This window comes from Perissodus microlepis, chromosome 18, assembly GCF_051167445.1.
Source record: "Perissodus microlepis isolate ML-2025 ecotype Zambia chromosome 18, ASM5116744v1, whole genome shotgun sequence".
Taxonomy (NCBI): Eukaryota; Metazoa; Chordata; class Actinopteri; order Cichliformes; family Cichlidae; genus Perissodus; species Perissodus microlepis.
The window spans coordinates 5,323,672-5,344,728 of NC_140478.1; the positions used below are offsets into that span (position 1 = coordinate 5,323,672).

The 21,057-nt window shown below is 38.5% G+C and overlaps 1 protein-coding gene across 1 annotated transcript; it reads right to left on the reverse strand.

Annotated features, from left to right (window-relative positions):
* Positions 1-639: 639 nt before the first annotated feature.
* Positions 640-20,783, reverse strand: LOC146367077 (polypyrimidine tract-binding protein 2-like). Its single transcript, XM_084912358.1, has 17 exons — positions 20,657-20,783; positions 19,372-19,393; positions 19,162-19,213; positions 18,701-18,864; positions 17,948-18,019; positions 17,785-17,856; positions 17,513-17,671; positions 15,162-15,272; positions 14,214-14,382; positions 11,835-11,912; positions 10,234-10,346; positions 7,713-7,746; positions 5,380-5,472; positions 4,887-5,003; positions 3,380-3,479; positions 3,224-3,301; positions 640-2,486 (listed from the first exon to the last, which is right to left on the reverse strand). The coding sequence occupies exons 1-17, from the start codon at positions 20,662-20,664 to the stop codon at positions 2,357-2,359; spliced, it is 1,572 nt and encodes a 523-aa protein (XP_084768484.1). The 5' UTR covers positions 20,665-20,783; the 3' UTR covers positions 640-2,356.
* Positions 20,784-21,057: the final 274 nt, after the last annotated feature.

Below are 21,057 nucleotides of genomic sequence, written 5' to 3' on the forward strand. Positions count from 1 at the left end.
CCAAACCAGAAGACCAAAAAGTAGCCTGATGGTTCTCGACTATTCATGTTTAAATGAACTGGTACCAATATTGCACTTTTCTACCCATACTGTGCACTCAACAGTCACTACACTACTACTCTAAGGTGTACATCACTTCTCTCTCTCTCTCTCTCTCACACACACACACACACAAACAACTGGGGGCTCAGTATCATGCTCAAAGATACTTCAGCACCTGCTCTAGCTCCTGAGTCACAGCTACTCCATGTATGGAAACAAATATTCATGAGATAATACTAAATGGAAATACAATTGAAGACAATTATTTGAGAGTCAGAATGCCAAGGGACTCCGGTGGAATTTCACCCATTTAAAGCAGAAATTTCTTGGATGGTCTGTACCTCACAGCAGGTTGCGTTATTTCTGATTAATCCAAGCACCAAAAGGCTATAAAGACAACAGAGGTAAAGCTCTGAGCCTTGTTCTGCTGGAGGTGTCTTCATATTAAAAATAATTTTGTTTTCTATTTTAAATGAGACTGTAGGCAGAACAAATGATGTTCCTTGGAGGCGCAGCGTTTTTTCTCTGCAAGTGTGGTAAGAAGAGAATAGGCAAAAGAGGGAAAAGCTGAGAGAAAGAAGTGAGAGCAGAGAGAAGTGAACAGAGTGAGAGACGTTTATTATAGATAAGGTACAGATGAGAGCAGAGGCCTGAAACTACCCAGACATACACAAACACAATTTTACTTGAGCTGGTTGGTAGAAAAGACGTGTTTAATTTGTGCTAATCTGAATCTTATCACAAAAGAAACTGAACTCAGGTAGAAAATTTACAAGAATCATCTAAAAACGGTCTAAAAATAAACTCTGCAGCTGGAAACAAGATCGAGAGGTGAGAGAAATAAAACCAACTTATGAGGCGACCTCAGCTGAAACAGTGACAAGTTTTGTGCGTCTCACTTTGATAAATAACCACTGACTGTCAAAGAGAACTGAAAGACAAGGTTTGCTTCTTTTTAAAATTAACAAGACATTTTTTCCAAACATAGGTTTACAACAAAAGATTGGCAATCATTACCAATACACATGTTGTTTAAAAACACAACAGTAATATCAAACTAAAGGCACATGTACTTAGGTCCTGATGGGTTATCCTAATATCAAGAGACCAGAATGACATGTTGAAACCTTGTTTAAACAGATAGCATTAGCAAGAATCCTGTGCATGTGAGTGTGTGCATCCACTTACGGCTGCTTTTCCAATGACTGAGATGGGATTTAAACAGGAAACAGATGGCATCACCTTTGCATCCTTAATATGATTACAATGAGTCGATACATTCTATGTTGTGCTGTGAAGGACATTTCAGGGACATACATGTCCGAAACAAGCATAATTCACTTCAAACGATGACTATCATTCCTACAAATCTTTTTAAAATCATATAGAAAAAAGGTACAATAGACTTTCTAATGTTCTTTAAATGTAGAAACAATTTCCAAAATGATTGTTCAGAGACAGGATAACCAGCAAGAAAGTATGCAAGTGAAGGGAAAAAAAACAGAAATGGTGAAATTGCGACACAATGACTCTTGTGCATTAAGTGTTAAAAACTGTTGTTACACTTGGTGTTTAAACTACATTTTAAAATGACTGGGTGTAGGTAAAGAAACCCCCTCTAAGTAACGAGTGCTTCTAATGTAATACTGGTCATATTTACATTTCTTTCGACTCCTGTATGCCCACTGCTAGATTTCTTTTTCCCTTGAACATGTCATACTTTGGCAATGAACTACATGAGATTTGAAGAAGCGGAACAGTCCAGAAAACATCTTAAAATAACAGACAACCAAAGAGGAGCAGAGACGATGTAAATGGCTTTCAGAACAATGCCAGCCTGATGTTTAAACTGGTATCTGCTGAAAGAGTAGGTGGTTCAGAAAGGAATACATAGAGAAGTGACTCAGACTTCAAAGATAAATTCAGGGAGAGGTCAACTCTGACAGACAGTTCAACACGAAATAAACCACAGACCGCACTTTAAATGAAAACTACCAGTCTGTACTGCTCTAAAGAGGATCTCAACACCAGGTTAGATTTGAAGTCTTTTTCACCTGTAACCCTGGTAAACAAAGATAACACATTCAGCTGGTGTTTAGTTGCTCTTTAACATGTTGTACGGATCAAAGCAGAACTGCCTCTGGGCTGAGACTAAGGTAAGCACTGCTTCTACTGGTTGAGAAAATATATTGTAGTGAAATTCTGATTTTCTCATTTTTTTCACTGAAAACTATTCCAAGGAAATTTTCAAAAAGGGGACCACTGACAGTGACTTGTTGGCTTGTCACAGATCTGAATGTGACAAGGATTTGGATTAGATGGTAGACTTTGAAAAGGAGACTTTCAGATGGTGATTTCCTCCCATGTCGTAGTTGTGAAGATCCATCAGGGCTTGGATCCCTTCCTCAACTGATGACATCTGGATCAAAGCCATCTTGCGGTCTCTTAATCAGGAAACAAAGAAAAGTTGAATGTCACAGGAAGCAACAAAAACATGTTCACTCATGTTCACTTCTTCTTTAACATTACAACTGCCAGAATTTGATAATTTGATTATTTCATTACAGGCTGCAATGTTCAAATATATATTAGAATGTATTAATAAATCAATCAATAAACAGTTGGAGCTCAGGCTGCTGAGCTCTGGATTTCACTGCTCTGTACAGCCACCAGGTTCTCCACGTGTTCTGTCACACACTCCACCTTCTTTAACGCGCTCTGACACGACTTAGCATCCCACCCACGACCTTTCAATCCCAGAGTAACTATTCATCTTTTATCAATCCATCACATCCAGCTAGCTCTGCCTCATGTCATAGCAATATGCATATCAAAATGTGTGTAAACAATATGTGTTGCTAGGCAACCCAACATGTTCTGTTCTTGTTATTCATTAATTTCTATGGGAACAAAATGATGTCCCATTTGATGAAAAAACCCATTATAGGAATAGTTTGGGAATATGAAATGATAGTGTTTTAATTTGACCACAGTTACATAATTTAAAAAATTCCAAAGGGTCAAAATGATCCCCTTGTGGTTCTAGTGTTCTTTTGTAAGTTACCCCAGTGAATTGCATGCTACTTATCTAAAGTGTTTCAAAGTGTACTGCTTTTAACTTAAAGTAGAACGAATACCACTTATAGTGTCTTAAATAACTTCATACTGAAAGGTTACTTACTGGAAAAACTTGAAGGCCTTCACAGTCCCTCCACTGTTGGAGAACAGAAGACGCAGGTCATCCTCTCCTACCCCATCACTAAACAGGAAAACAGCAACTGTTATAACCTTGAAGCAAAGAATTATAAATAATACAATGTGTCCGTGGCTATTTTACCGAATGTTGGAGAGGTGAAGCGTTGCTGAGGGTGGAAAGATGTTCTGGAAGTTTTTCGATCCTGGCTTCTTAAAGCGATGGAGTGGTGAGCCAGAAAAATCTGTGTATTGAAAACAAAATATCCATATCTTGACAAAAACACCTGCTAAAAAGTTTTGCTAATAATTCAATATCCAAATCTAGAAACTACAAACATTTTTAGACTCATGGACTAGGTCAGGGGTCGGCAACCTGCGGCTCCGGAGCCGCATGCGGCTCTTTAGTCCTTATACTGCGGCTCCGCGTGGTTTGGGAAAATAAATTAGAAGTATTTAGCTTAAGTGTAATTTATTTATGTTAGTTCTTTTTTAACTTGTAGTTCTAAATTGGAAGATTATTGTGATATTGAAATATAAAAATAAAATTATATTCTATTATTTTTTCATTGCTCAAAATAAGCGTCACACTCGCGGAAGCCGGTATATCCGCCGAAACGCCGTGCATTTATCGAGACTTTCAACCCCAGGTAGGCCAATTATGGATCTTCGGATCCACATTATGTCAGCAGCTGTTCTCCACCGTGAACTATGTTAAAAACAAACACCGCTCACGCCTCACAGACGACAGCTTACAGTCCTGCGTAAAGATGAAAGCCCCGATTTGCAGACGCTGTGCACAGAGGTTCGGGACCAGAAGTCCCATTGTAAACATATCACGGCAGACCCGACGATGTTTCCATGAACACGCATACAGCCGGCTGTAGCTTTTCAGCTCACAGCCCGACACATAATAACAGCATAGATAGCACAGACGGGTGCTATCTATGCGGGTACCGCTCAGGTGCGTCGCCTCCTCTGCAGCGGCGCTGCAGACCACGCCCAGCCACACACATTAACCAGGTAAAATACATATTTAGGCAGCTATTCTTGATGCAGGGCTTGACACCAGCTTTGGAGTAAGGCTGCAGTTATCACTTATTTTAGTAATCACGTATTTCATTGATTATTCCATCGATAAATTGGATAAGAAATACTTTTGTCTCATTAATGAGCAATAATAAATATTCAAAGGTGCAAAAACAAAAGTTTTAGAAATTGTAGTGTTTTAAGTTTGTACACTGTTAAAAAATTAAAACAGAATGGCTGTCTCCAACCTTCAGCCAGTTGTCTAATTTAAACACCAAATTGGATTACATTAACAGTTCATCTGCATGTTTCATTTTAACTTCTGTATATTTCAGTACAACCTTTGTAGCTTTACTGCAGATTTTTCACTGTGTAAAAAGTGGCAGTGGATGCGAGCAGCTGCAAAGTTTGCTTTTCTTCACATCGGAGTTTGTTAAACGGGTGGTTTGATGAAGGACTCCCACCAGCTGTTTCCAGTAAAGGTTTTAATGATGATTACAGGAAAAAGTGCTACTATTTTGGACAAGCCATTGTACTGTGGCCCCCTGTGGCTGTGTTAATCCTTTGATACACAACAAGCAACGTGAAAGATACTGCCTTGTTGCCTTCCAGGATCATCTTACCTTTAGTTAATAGTTGGTCATCCAGTCCTTCTCTGGGCAAAGCCACAGTCTGATGTTTGGACAGTGTCACTCTCATCACTTTACCAAATACCTTCTGACCATTCAGGTGACTCATGGCTACAGGTGAGAAATGCAAACCAAGAGAAAAAAAACTTGAAATCTGACAAATGTTGACAATATGAAATTTTCTGATGCAGTGATTTTGATCATTACTGTACTGTAATGATCAAAATCACTACTCGAGTGACTTTGTACATGCAAATCTCAAGCGCTACAAAAACAAAAGCACATTTCATTTTCTTCATATCAATGAGAATCTTTAACAGAACATTTTCTTCAGTGAAATAATAAATGTATTATAATAAATAAATAATTTTTTCCTAAAGAGTTTTTCAAAATATCTCAACCAGTGGAACTGGCAAGTTTTCACATTAAGCCTGAAACAGTGTTTGTAAAAATACAAGCATCATGCCTTAAATGATCTCAAACTTACCAAGTTGAGCCTGGTTGCCATCTGACAGCTGAATCAGAGCGCTGTCCTTTTTGTTGTAGAGTATCTTTACCCTTTGCACATCACCATAGACCCCTGAAGGTACAGAAAGAGAGAGCGAGAGAGAACGAGCGCGAGCGAGAGAGGGAGATCGATAGGAGAGAAAGAGAGCAGGGGAGAAGAGAAAGAAGACAGACAGAGCAGGAGAGATGGAGCCGACGAAGATAAAAAAAGGAGAAGTGTGAAGGATGGAAGGAATAAAGTTAGTGCTAGAAAGACAAATGAAAAAGATGGAATCTTCCCATTTGACTTCAACTTTAAAGTCAATAAAATGCCTCTGTGAACCTGAGTAGTTTTATATCATGACTGTGAACCAATGAGAAAATCGTGGTTGAGCTTTAGCAATGACACCTGATTGATTATTGAGCAGTGTATGCAGGACTCACAAATCCAGCCTAATAATGCAATTCAAAATGGAAAACTAGACACGGACATGGTCAAAAATACACGTCATTAAACAAATATAGAGTAAACTAAGTCAGGAACATGACTTAGTTAGAACTCAGAACGACTGATATCTTTTCAGTGATTTTCAATGGAGATATTTTGAACTGTGGACATCTTGGAGTTGCAAAAACTAAAAACTAGTTTATATGAGTGTAAAGGCAAGAAACTCTCGTGCTACTCGACAGTCCAATGTGACCTTTGTGACACAACTTATTTAGAGGACTGATTGGCTGCAAAATCCAACTGCAAACTGACTGCACTTGTTTAAAACAAAATCTAGAAAAAAAAAGGATAGAAAGAAAAGTAGCGCAAGAATGAGTCTTAATGAGTACACAGGACTGTCGTGATCAACCTGATTATCAGTAAGGAAGGAAAAAATAAAAAACCACTAAAAGACACATGGTAGCCAAGGCACAAGGAGAAAGATAGCAGAAATCTGCAGGGATGCAATATTTTGCCAAACAAATTTTATCTCATTTGTGGTCGCTGTGGGGCTCTAACAACGCTTCTATTACTTCTACTGGCGGTAAAATCTTTCAGCACTCACTTTTACAATGAAGCAGTTGAATTACATTTTCACAGGCAGATGTTCTATGTATTTAAAGGTTAGTCCTAAAACAATAGTCAGGTGTTCATATCAACACTGAAACAGGTTCCTAGTCATTAAATAATCCCTTTCCTAATGCACTTTTAGGGTACAGTTTTAAAATTATAAGAAGAAGAAAAGAATTAGGGTGATTAAAGCAAATACTGGTTCAAGCACTGGCTGGCTGGGGCTTGTTCTCCCTGTACCTGCATGGATTTCCACTAAAAAAAAAATCCTGCTTCCTCCCACAGTCCAAAGACATGCATGTTAGATTAACTGGTGATTCTAAATGGCCATGGGTATTAAAAAAACATTTTCTCTTGTTTTTACTGGCCTGTGTGTGCTGTGGTACAAGAAACATGCAAAACTAAAGATATATCATAAACTGTTAAGCTCAGTCTGAAACCTTGTCAATGCCAGCTACACGTACAGAAGCTGCTCAGCCATGGAAAACCATGCTGTGAAGCTCCTGGTGGACAGTTTTTGTGTTGATGTTAATGGCAGAGGATGTTTGGGTCAGCAGAGCATTAGTGACCCCGCTCTGTACCTTTACTTTAACGATTTGAATTATTGCAACATCACCATTTTATTTTTGTACCATGCTCCAATTCACTGAGTTCTTCCACAAATTGCAGACTGCATGGCTAGATGTATAATTTTATACTCCTGTGGCAAAGAGTCTAAACACACCTAAATTTTAAGATTACCCATACTTTTGTCCATATAGCATACATTTTTTTCCATGCTCAGTATGAACAATTAAAAGCTCTCTCAGTGTTCACAGAGACACCCGACTATTGACTTGAAAAAATTGAAGAAAATATGGTGCAGTATTTTAGATACATATATGCAGTTGACAGTTTGGCTTTTTCGGCTTTCTGTAATTGTACATGTAAAAAGAAAACACCAACAACAAAAAACAAAACAGAAACTTGTCTTTTGACTGAAGGCCTGCTACACCAACTGTGGACCAGGCAGAGTTCTTATGCATTATAGGGTATATATGTAAGTGGTTTTGGTGTCTTGAGTTTAGAGATAAGCTGACCGAATGGACAATCTGTCAGACTCACTGCACTTTTAATGTGGTGACAGAAGTATATTTGAACTCTTGAGTACACAATATAATAGAGAAAGGCTTGGAAATACAGGAAGATACAGAAGTCCACGACATCACTGAAGAAAGTGAACAAAACTTGATTAACAGAGAGAGATATACAGATAGAATAGTAGAGGTTGAACATACCGAAGAGGGTAAAGAGACTTTGAGGCGTGACCATCTTTAGAGAGAGAGACCGCAGAGCAGAGGACAGGAAGAGGAGGAGCAGAGGAGGAGGAAGAGGAGAGACGAAGGTAGAAATCAGACCGCCCAGCGTTGGACGAGGGGTGGTGGTTTCCATGATGGTGAGGGGTGGAGCAAAGATGAAGGGCATAGGGGAGTGGGAGTTTCGGAGAGGAGGAGGGTCAAAATGGCAAAACCAAATTGGTTTTAGATCAGAGTGAGAAAAGTGAAGAGTAAAAAGTGAGAAAGGAGGCAAAATAATTCAGGGCAAATGTAGATGATTGGTTGCGGGTTAAGAGAAGTGTGCGGCAGTAAAGAATGGATAGCCACATGGAGAGAAAATAAATGTGTGAAGGGGGAGCAGAGGAGGGAAAAAAGGAGGCAGGGAAAGGAGAAAGGAGGAGAGGAGGACAAAAACCAAAGCAGAGGTCAGTAAACAGAGCATCAGTGGAATATCAACGGAGTCTGATTGATTGCTGGCTGGATTTCAAACACACACAGTCCAGTTTTGTTTACACACATATGCAAACATTTCTTTCGGAATGCATTTAACAGCGAGGAAAACAAAACAAAACAATGGAAGGCAGGTAGAATAATAAACAAAAAAACAAAGAGTGAGTGGAAGAGTGAGCAGCAGAACACATCAAACCAAAAGGACACAGTACCATGAAGCAGATGGCTGGAGGCATCGAGCGCCACAAGAACCACCATCCATGTCTGGCAGATCAAACTGACAAGTGTGGAGGAGCTTTATACAAACAATGGAGCTAGACCACTTAAATGCAAAGCAATAAATTATTCATTCAAACAGGTCCTAATGATACATTACTAGGGATGCACCAATCCAAGGCAATAACACCTGTAATATACCTGCTAATACGGAGTACCGATCCAATAGTCCACTAGTACTAAAATACAAAGCTGTTTCCATCCCTCTGAGGAGGAGACTGGGAATCATTGTTTGTAAAAGCAAACTACAATGAAAGAATGCATTTGTGTCATTTAAGCTCAGTGTGACACTGCTGTGATGTCATTAATGGTCACACTGGTTTCTCATTGGCCCGCTGTCACTAATACCTAATATAGCTTTCAGAGTCATGATTCGACTGGCATTGGGTCGGCGCATTCCCATGTACGGCAATTTAAAACCAGGACGATCTAAAAAGCTATTCATTCATTTTACAAATTTCATCCTATTTAAAAAAAAAAAAATCTAACATTTCAAATAAGTCCTTGTGTCATCACTATAAGTAGTCCAACCCTGGAACAAGATCCTCTGTGTTAACAGAGGCCATTGCCAAAACAAGGGTGTCAGTTTGTCACATTTTACTACTATCAAAATTAGTCGAAAAATTTTAGAATGTTCAAGATGGATGAAAGCTTTTTTTAAAGTTTTGCTCATTGTCTGGGACTTCTTTTACTATGAAAACTGGAAACTCAAGTCTACTATGTTAAAACAGCTAAAATCCATCCATACATTTGATGACAGAGTTGAGAAAGAATGAGCAAGTGACTGAAAAACATCACTTAGGTTCAACACTTATAACAATATGAAGAATGGCCACACCACACCCAAACACTACTTAACAAATGGACTGTATTGAGCAGACTCCCAAGTGTATGTGGAAGTTGCTGCTCTCAAGCGGATTGGTCACCAGAGAAAACAGTGTGCTCTTATGAAACAGTCAGGATACAGCTCCTGCACTAAGGGTAGACGTGTGAAACCACTATTTTTCTAAGAAGTCCATTTCAATACAGAGAGGGACAAAGACAGACAGAGAGAGAGGAAAAGAGAAGGAGTTTGATAGAGAGATGGAACACAGAAAAAGATAACAGGTACAGAAGATACTGGAAAAACAGATGACAGAATAGTTGCACATTTACACTTAGAAAATTAACAAAAAATTGAAAGACTAAATAGAATGCTATGATAAAAAATATACAAGTATGCAGGTGTTTATTACAGAGAAACCTCTCACCATCTGACAGACACAATGGGATCAAACATGAAGTAGTTGAAAATATTTTAAGACAGTAAAATTTAGGACTTGTGATGGGTCTTGGAGAACAAAATCAATCTGGAGATTCATCTCTCTCTCTCGCTCACAGACACAAAAACACACATATACAGACACACACACCCTCACACCACTCCCTAACAGTCATTCCTGAATCTGAGAAAGTTCTTGAAAACAAGATAAATTGGCCAATCCACACTGGACAATTTAACTGGGGAAAAAAAGTTTTGGTGCTAAGTGAAGAAAACCCTGAAACAGCTTAGGGGTCAAGACGATGTATTATACTTTAGCTAAGTGGAGGAAGATATGGGAAAAATTTAGCACACAAAAGACATAGCACACATCCAACCACAGCCCACACAGGAATTTACACTACTAAAAACTTCAGCAGCATCCAACAATTCAAATAAGTGCATTTTACAGAACTTAAAAATATTACTTTAACATTATGCACATGGTTTGTGTACCTCTTCATTTAGGTTGGATGCCAACAGGACCCCTGACACTCCTGATCCTGATAGAGCAACGCGACCTGCAGCTGCTGCTGCCGCTGCTGCCGCACTCAGAGGGCTGATGGCTCCTGTTCGGAAAGCACAAGAGAAGGCACATCTCAGAATTAGACACTAAACTACAAAAACTAGAAACACCAACACACTTGTTTATTGTCAGCTAACTGCATGAAACATTGGCAGGGCTATTATTTTTAATCAGTTTAACAGATTCTAAATGAAAGAACTACTGCGATCTGAAATGCGAAATATGTAACAATTCCTCAAATGTGATAAAGAAAAAAAGACATGAAAAGAAATCAAAATGGACAACCTAACCAATTCAGGGTAGGGTCTGACATGATTGAGGTTATTGGTGGTGTGACAATTGCCATTTAACTTTAGCTATCTCAACTTAAAAAAAAAAAAGTAGTACTTGTTGGCACTACAGAAATGAAAGGGAACGGTCACCAAAGTGAACATTACCTGCACTATACCATTTAACATTTTTGCTTCTTCTCTATAGAGGTAAACCACATAGAGAAGCAGGGCTTCCACTAGAAAAGCTGTTAGCCCCATAACCTTCAAAAGTCAACATCATTCATACAGCAAAGAATGATCAAGGCTGCTGTAATCTGTAATTGGGGGACATATGTGGATGGATAACAGCTAAACAGTTAAAACAACAGTAAATAATATAAGTTATTATTGAGTTTGTTTGTTTGTTTTTTAATTAACCTTTAAAGCTTTTTTCAAGTTGTTTTTATATGTTTAACACAATAAAAATATGCTAGTGGATACAGGTAACAGCTGTAACTGTACAGCTGGGGGAGGGTGTAGTTGTCGACAACAATGAAGCACACATAACATTTCCCCCCCAAATCTCACTGCATTCAACTAACAGGGCCATTTGAATCAACACAGATTTACACTCTCAACAAAGACCCCTCATTTTAAAACATGGGGAAGAAAAACAACCATGAGCAAAGTTTTCACACATCTGACTGAATATTATTTCTATTTTTTTTTTTTTTTTTTTTACAAAAATCAACGCCCAAAACATACAACCTGCATCTAAACCATTTAAGTGTTTTGGTGAACAGAACAAGTTAATCTACAAAGAGAAATTCTTCAAGACTTCAAAACGCAGCAATCTTTAAATCTCTGAAACTCTCAGTATTGCTATTAAATTAAGCTGAAAAAGCACAGTTTAAACAGTTCAGCTAATTTAACACAACCTATACATATATTTAAATATTAAAAATAAGATTAAAAAAGCTCATAAAAATAGTTCAGGTCAATCAATGCCAGCACATTATTGGGAAAAAACATTTATTATGTGATGAACTATAATAATACAGGGGACTGCAAAGAACCCAACTGTTTACAAGATGGTAAACAGCAGTTTCTTAAGGCCACTATTTGCCTCATTTATATATTTAGTTTCAATATCAACCGACCTATTTCGTAACCACTATGCTTTCATAGTAATCATAGCTGGACATGACAGGAGACAGGGCAGCAGTAACAGAGGCAGAGTCATGGAAAAACAAAAATAAGAAAAAAAAAAGTATAGGTACCTCCACCCTGCGAGAGGGAGAGAGAAGATGAGTAACCTCCTCCACTAGAGTAGGAAGCTAGTGCTCCAGATGGGGTACCTACAAGACAATAACAGCTAGATTTATACCACACAACACTTAGCTAACCTAGCACCAAAGAGTACAAATATCACAAAAATCCATACTGGCCTAAATAACAGTATTATATTTAATGAGTTATTACAGTCAATAAGTAAATATTTATCGAAAACTACTCAGATACTGCATCGTCACCAGATTAGAAGAGACAAAATTAACATTAAAAAAAGAACTCTGTGCTTAAATGAGATCTAAAATATATCAGCATTACAGCATGGCTGCAATACACCAGCAACCTGTAAGCTGACACCTCACAAAAAGAGGAACAGAGATGATTTATGTACAAGTAGGATGACCAGAGACAAGTTACGGACATCCAAAAGTCAGTATACAAATGGTGTCATTTGCTATGAATAACGTGTACTTGTCTAAGAGAAAGAAACTTGCTTCTCAAATAAAATGTAACAAACTGACCCACAGCTACAACCTGATGGAAATAAATGCAAGTAAGATCTCTTTTGCTTCAAAGATGGAAGATACTTCTCTACGTCTACAGTTTAATTTGTAGCTACTACAACAAACTTGTAATCTTGTAATGTAAGCTTGTAAGAATTTGTGTCGTTTGCCGCAACTATATTTGGCAACAAGCATTATGCTTCCCAACCATAAGCAGTTCGTTGAGATGACCCGGTGCACCTACTGTACTGACCCAGAAGACGCATATTTAGGAAGCCTGTGAGAAAAATAAGCTTTCAATATCCTGTATAAACTGCAAAAAGCTGGGTCTGTTTGAAAGTCACACTCTTGATTGGTTGATCAATTCAAATACTTGCCCCTTCCTAATACACAATACAGTAACATGGTGTTAAAGTTGATTGTTTTGCAGAATATATTCAGAGTGATTAATGAATAACATTAATGTAAAAGGGAAGAGCACAAGGGCAGTAGAAAAGAACACCAAGTTTATGAAGACAATAACACAAAAAGTTGCTTTTGTGTCTGATACTGCATAAATTGCAAAAGTATGAAGTATTGCACATTTCTAACTGACTCCCATGCACCATCAACGACTTGTGCAATATATTTCTTTGTAACTGTTTCGTGCTAGACTTTATCAGGCTAAAGAGGACAACTCATAATATTACCCAGAAACTTTAAACACCCCCAGACCAGACCCTAGCACCAAGTCAGTTATACTTATGGGATATTGATCTGGTCAGGTAAATAGCAAAGGGCAAGGCTAATCAGGTACAGCTGCTTTGGTGTTAATGAAAGTAACAACAGGTGCACTAGTGGGGAAACAATGTGACAAGAATGGTTTACAAGTGGGGACCACTGACATGTTTTCCTCCTTATTTTTTCTAATGTTTTTTTTTAACTAGTTTTGCATTTTGCTATTATCAGTGTCTCTACTGGTAGCGAGACGGTACCAGCGATACCTGGACCCTACAGAGATTGGACAGGTATTCCAACTCCTCCAGTATGGCACATCAATACGTGCCACGGCCAGAAGGTTTCTTAGTGTCCGATGTCTCCCAGGACAGTCTCAGGAGATTCCAAGAGACAGATGGGAGACAGAAATCTTGCCCAACACAATGACCTCCAGGAGACCAGTAGTGCAAATTTCCAAACTGACCAAACAAGAGAAACAGACTTCACAAGGGTGGCTTAGGGTCCAGTGTTCTCTAGTGGGCCCTGGACTCACTGCCTGGCACTGTGGAGCCCGACTGGCATTTGCCACAGAATACCAGAATTGGCAGGTCGACCACTTGCGCACTGTGTTTTTCAGAGATTAGAAAAAGCAGGTTCATCATGAGCACATGTGAACGATCTGAAAGGGTCTGGAGAATCCAATGAGAACTTTATGCTTCCGGTTGGATGGTCATAATTGTCTGGGGAGGCATACACATGAAGGGACCCACACATGTCTGCCAGATCATTTATTCACTTTAATTTTCAAAGTTAATTTTAAATGCATCCCTCTGTAGGTCAAACAATCTATTTACTTGCATTTATTGGCCTTTATTGATTGATTATTATAATGACTAACTGCATTCTTTATTCTCTATTCTTAAATACACAAAGAAATACAGAGCGGAAAGGATTACGACATATTCAGTGTAACTGTAATAATGTGTCGGTAACTGGCTTCAAATTCACTTCCTTAAATTGACCCATGACTGGCAAAAGAATTTCTTTGTGGATGTGTTCCATCTAAAGCAAACAAATGGAGTTATGAATGTGACAGTACAGGGTTATGGATAAATGGAGGGACAGATAAGTTGATGTTTGGTAGATGGATTCAGGAGGTGGTCTATTTACCCAGTAAAGAATGATCCTTGTTGGTTGACTCTCCATCTCCTGTAGGAAGATCAGGCCTGGTGTAATCTCGACTCTTATCATTGTTGTATTTGACGTTAACGTTGACCAGTTTACTGAAGTCTATCCGCAGAGTACAGCATGAGTTATAGATGTTCTGTCCATCCAAAGACTGAAGTAAAAGGAACAAAAGAGAAATAAAAGCTTGTACAATAGTCTCCAAAAGTTGATTCTGTTCATGCAGTCAATGTTGTGGTATCAAATACTGAAATTTTTTTAAGATGTCAGACGAAATCAATTGAGCAAAGCACTTCTTAGCTCATATTTTGAGGTCAGTACCAGATTATTATTTTTATTAATAATAACAACAACAACAACAACGACAATGTTGTACAACTGTATTTTGGTACATAGATGGCGACAGATAGAAAGACAGATCTGAAGCCTACAGAGATATACTTTAATAACCCTGGAGAAAAGAAAGTGTTAGACACTGTTGCTACTCTGTCAGCATGTAGTGGCTCAACACATTAAGCATTGTTTTTTCTGGTTTTGTCAGCCATTTATACATCTGCCTGCATACTTTATTTGTGCTTTTGCAACAATGGGAAGGCAAAGACCTATTGCAGTGTAACTAGGGAGGATTCAGGGCTATCTGATCCAGCCCTTACTATATGCTTTATCGAAATTAAAGTTTTAAGCCTAATCTTAAAAGTAGAGAGGATGTCTGGCTCCTCAATTAAAACTGGAAGCTGGTTCCACAGAACCAAGAATCCTGGAATCTGCCTCCCATTCTAATTCGAAATAAGTAAGTCTGCATTCTGAGTGCAAAATACACTATTGGGGTGACACAGCAGTATGAAGTCTTTAAGATAAGATGGGGCCTGATTATTCAAGATCTTTTATGTGTTGTTGATGTGTTAGCTCCAGTTTGTGTATTTGTGGCCCCACCAGTTTAGCTTGCTGTGCATTGACGGGGTCACTGAACTGCAGAAGAGCCTGGAATTGGTTGTTCTTGGTGAAGGTTATAATCTTCATTACGGTCCCAAACTTACTGAAGATCTGAGAAGAGGAAAAGAAAAGAAAGAATTTAATAACAAACACCATAAAACCATGAGCAGCAAACTTAAACTGAGTAAGGTTCACAATTTTTTCTTTTTTTTAAATGTATTTTGGGGTCTTTTTACCCTTTATTTGTAATGATGGACAGTGGAGACAAGAGAGGAAAGCTGGGAGAAAGACCACGCGCAAAATGTACAGTAAATGGCCCCGAGGCAGATCAAACCCAAGATTCTGTATTAAGGCTATATATAGGTCACATGCTCAACCCAGTGAGCTAAACCAGTGTCCCACCAATTAGATTTGTTATGATAACAGTTTCAAACTATATAGACAAATGACTAGTCAGCAAAAACAGCTTTTGAAAAGTCTTATGGGGATGATGATCAATGTGGGGATGCACCGATTCCTTTTTTTCCAGTTAACATCCAATACGTTGGCTGCGGACATTTGCCAATGCTGAGTATGATGCGATACCAGTTTTAAATTAAGTTGCTATCCTGCCTACATAGTGCTACCAATTACAGTCACAGTAATTAATGCTTTTTCTTCTCACAGACACTTGAAGTGTGGCACTGCTAAAGATCTGGAGGCAAATAATATGAGTGAGTTGACAACATCATGTTATGTTACCATAATAAAAGCTTCACATGAAGTGTTAAACCAAACCAATGTCCTTCACTCTGGGACCTGATGTAATGCCTCTACGAAAGAATATAATAAGAGTGAAAGTGAACGAGGGAGACAAAGTGAGAAAAAGTAAAGTTGTGTCATCCTATGTTTTCAGTCATGTCAGGTCACTATAACCACAGTTTACAGTTGAGCAAGAAAACTTTTGTTGGCAATGAGAAATGCCTCCAAACCGCTGCTGCTTTGTATAACTGAGGTTAGCTTTATGCTACCTTAGCTCTGCAGCTAGCTGTTGGATAGCACACAAACACAGAATTGAAAGGAAGGACTCAAACTATAGATCAGTCCATTGTCATGACATCTTGTAAAGCGCTTTGAGTGCTCAGTAGAAAAGCGCTATATAAGAACCAGTCCATTTACCATTTTTACCATCCAGTTTTGGGGTCAGTACTGGATATCTGATCGAAATATCGGATATATGCACCCTTAGTTTATTTCTGTGCTCTTTTTCTGACCTGTAGTCCAAACATCAGAAAATACCAGACTGTGTATACCAAATAGGGCTGCCACGATTAGTCGACTAGTCACGATTATGTCGACTATCAAAATCGTCGACGACTGATTTAATAGTCGACGACTCGTTTGAAGCATCACAAAAGACGCAGGAATAAGTAGTAGGATTTAAGAGTGTAATAACGGACTGAAACAGAAGATGGCAGCACTGCATGTACAAGGATGCCAGCTGCCGTTAAACCCCAAAGAAGAAGAAGCTGTATCCCAGAATTCATAGCGCAGCGCAGCTCAGTTTACAACAATGGCGGCAGCTAGTTAGTTTTAATATTACTCTTATTATTCTTTCTGGGTCACAAAATAAACGATTAAAATATTTTCAGGCGAGAATGTAGCTGTGTAAACCTCAAATATTTGCTCAGTTTATCAAGACACCACATATTTTCAGAAGCGCTCCGACGTTTTCGGAGACGTCTGTTACCCACTAGCTCGATAGCTAACCGGGGGCAAGGCTCACTAGAGCCCGTGAGAACACCGGACTCCCGCAAATCGTTTTCAAACCCACCACCGTCTTTCGCTACTCAGGTTAAACATATATAAGTCACTTAGATAACTTCAAAATGTTATTGTTTGGCTTTTTTTAGTATTTTATTTGTTCCTGAGTAAATCGGTTTGGCTGAGATTAAAGTTATAGTTTTTACACAGCTGAATAAACGTCAAGCAGACAGCTGATTATCAGAAGTGTGAGATACTCGAGAATATACTCCGGTGTCCTGTTATATTTTAGATAGCAAGGAGCAGACGGCTGAGTTTATTAAACTTCACCGAAACAATCTGCAAATTTCATTAAAATTTAATAAACTATCATCTTGTCTTTATTTTTAGTTAGCACATACCTTAAACACTTAAAGCTGTAAGCTAATGATAGTTATATAAGAGAAGATGCTGCTGGTGCAATAAGCTGTACGTTTTACGTCCAATGGATGATGATCTGATTAGTCGACTAATCGCAAAAATAATCGGTGACTAGTCGACTATCAAAATAATCGTTTGTGGCAGCCCTAATACCAAACATAATGCCAAATTTAGTATTCATGTTTTACCTGTTGTAGAACATCTAATGTGACAGGATAAAACATGTTGTCAATGATAATTCGCAGGACAGGGCTGGGGGGTGGAGTTAAGTCCAAAACTCCTGGGTCAGAGGACGGAGAGCTTCCATCCTGAACTGCTGACACTGCCTGCAGTACTGCCTGGGCCCTCTGAATGGAAAGAGAAAAGACACAACAATATAAGGTGATATAAGATTAATTCATCGAGGACTGGGTGAAGGACAGTCTTTAGTGTACAAATACAAATAAATAAATCCATCTACCTGGTTAAGAGCAGAGTCTGTTTTCAGTTCCTTATGGTTGGAATATTGGATGAAGACTGGAGTATTTCTGACCTGAATACAATACAAATCCACATATTAGTTACTAAGAATTAAAGCAACAACGGAAAACATTAATGCTTATAGAAAAAGTTGTACTTCAGACCTGTGGTGTGACAGCTGTGTAGTAGTTCACCATAGTTACAGCAGCTTCCTCTGTGCCCAACTCAAGAAAAGCCTGGAAAAGTACACCATGTTCAACTTTTGAAGAATGATAATGCTACAGTTGAGGTGACAAAAAATCCAGAAAAATTTAACACAAATGGCTAATTTCACAGAGCATCAATAACACCAATGAAAGCCCCCGGGGAACAGACACAGTCTCGCTGAATTTAATCAACTAGTAAGTCCACCTGTATTCATAACTGGCCAGACGCTCATTCAATAAAGGAATGAATTTTTGGGGGGGAAATAAACTCTGCTCACCTTATATTAGTAATGGCTTTCCGTGACTAAAATAATGTGAGAGAGCTTTTTTTCTAAATTTGCTGTATTAGCATATTTTGATAGAGAAACTTAACTGTTACAAGAGTACTCGCTAGGAAAGTTTTGTCCTTTCAACATTTGCTTTTGGGGGTAAAGTGATAACTAGTATCATCTTCTTTTGCAGTTTACAATGTAACATCATCTATTTACAGTATTCAATGATCAGGTTCACATTAGGTTCAGTTCTTGGATTCTGACAAATCACACCACTGCTGTTGTGACACTTTTGGAATAAGGGAGCGGCTGAAAATAGCCTTTTTTCCTTGCATTAGGCCCAGTGCATAATAGTTAATTTCCCATTCTGTGTAAAAGTTGAATGTTTTATTTTCCATCCTAGCACTAGCCGAAGCGAGAATATTTCACTGTAGCTCACCTGGTTTTTCCCCTTTAGCATCAGTATATTGGTGACCTTTCCAAAGGGCAGCCCCAGAGCGATGACTTCAGTCTCTGATACCTCATTGGGAAGTTTTCTGATGTGGAGGACTCTGGAGGGAGGTGATTCGTCCAGGCGTTGTTTCTTACTGTCACTGCCATTCGCTGAATATGCACATATAGACAAACATTAAGGATCAATAGCTTTTCATATCAAACCACACAGTTTGGGTCATGTTATTGGGCATACTTGTTCACTGACACATTTTCAAGGATCACTGTAACAAAGAAGTAAGAACAGAACTATTATGAACTTGTAATGTGAAATCACGACTTGACAGAGAAAAGAAATATTGGGAACCGTTAGCACTGAATTTACCTTTTAGGTCACGTATCATATGTACGTAAAACACTTTTTAAGGAGGTGCTTGTGGGTTCCATTCAAGCTACAACTGAACTCACCAGTCATAGAGTTGGGGCTGCTACCATACATGTTGAGCTCATCTGAGCCTCTCTAGTAAAACAAGCAAAAAAAGAAAAAAAGTTAAAACTTCTATGTTCAACAAAATCTAAAAGGTATACAAAGAAAAATCTAAAACTGTCAAACAGTCAGGGAATACATAATTGTTAAGAGTAGAGGGAAAAAAACCATAACTCAGCAATACAACTTACTTTCACACCAACCGCAACATCACTGCCAAAAACAAATGGGAAAAGAGATTAAGGATAAACTGCAAATCTCGTGAGCACTGAAACAATGTAATTGTTCTCATAATTAAAACCAAAATTGAAGTATTGCTTAGTAAAATTGGAAATTATTATGTTGCTGGTGAGAATTTAACTTGCGTTCATTTATTACTGTCGATACTTTGGAGCTCTGATGACTGCACAGATACAACTATCAATGCAGTCTGCAAAACAACTGATTTTCTTATTTCAGAGCTTTAAGTAGAAACTGTACCGTCTAGGCGAGTAACAAAAATGACAAAGTATATGTAGTTTTGGTGCTAATATTCCCTTAAATCATATTACTACTTGAAGAAAAACAATACAGCCGCTTAACACAATCACATTTGTTCTGTTTCAACACACCCACCAACTTTACAGCCTGCTTTGAATATGGCCATATTTACTAAACTGATATACGTTCCTCTTACACACCTTTCGTTTATCCCTTTTCTTTCCAAATGTACAGTCCGAGAAGTATGAGCACCTGATACTGATGCTAAAGTGTTTTAAAACAAACCTAAATCCAAAAAACCGCCTTTATTTATTGCATTATTTTGCATATAGTTAACTGCACAAACTGTTGTGCGACGCACTCTCACAGTGAAATAATAATATATATTTTTTTAAACCCTTAATGTACAATACCCCGACAGAGGTGAGTGTAGCATACATTATTCCAGACAAAGGAGCCTGCTTTCAGTTAATGCGCGAGCAGCACCAACTGTCAAGTCATGTCGGCTTTGACATGATTCATTAACGCCGGGTTAACTAATCGCTTATTAAAATTGTAATAACTGACAGTAATAGTCGCCAATGCCATAAAACCACTTACATTGATTCCACTGTTACCGGCAGCTTTGTTAATGTAGCAGGCAAACGTTCAATTTTATTTTACACACAAAACAATGCATTATTACGCCGAAACGCACAAGTGTCTTAATCTAACTAGGTTGTTAACACGAGGCATTACCATTACGTTAGAAAAAGACACATAAAACATACTGATGAACAATGCTCCCCACACAATCAAGACATTTCAGTAATACATTTCGTGATGTTAGCTAGCTAACGTCGTGCACTTCGCTTTATACAGCTTCACGATTTGCAGGGGAGCTAACATTTAGCCTGTGTCAAACCGAGCAGGGGAAATGCTTTATTCTGAATACGGCCCACGCATAGCTGTGGAGGGCACACCCAAAAGCACCAGCTGCAACATAAATACATTTACCCGTCCATTGCAGCTCTTTGTCCTCTTCTGTCTGTTGATATTTATGTACTCTTCGATGCGGACACTCTAAGCAAAATGGGCGTTCTTCTTCTTCTTCCTCTTCGTGTCTTTTAAGGGTGAACAACAGTAACATCAGGTGCTTTACTGCCAACCTTTGCTGAGGAGGGGAAAGGGAGATCGACTGTAGAATTTTAGAGGCTGCTTGAAGCTGGCTCCAAAAGCAAATGAATCTCTACAGACTCATATGCTTGAATTATATTTATGTTAAAATCCCTGCGTAGGATAAAACATCAAATCATGAGCAAATAATTTAATTTCACAGACACAGGTATTCATTCACTGCCACTTGCACACGGAACAACCCAGTCCTGTAGAAGTCTACAGCATGCTTGTGAGAGTGT

Coding starts and splice junctions, on each gene's coding strand:
- LOC146367077 (XM_084912358.1), bottom strand. Junction 17,857..17,947: donor ACACAGCTGTCACACCACAG/GTCTGAAGTACA, acceptor TATTGTATTCAG/GTCAGAAATACTCCAGTCTT. Junction 15,273..17,512: donor CATTAGATGTTCTACAACAG/GTAAAACATGAA, acceptor TCCTCTTCTCAG/ATCTTCAGTAAGTTTGGGAC.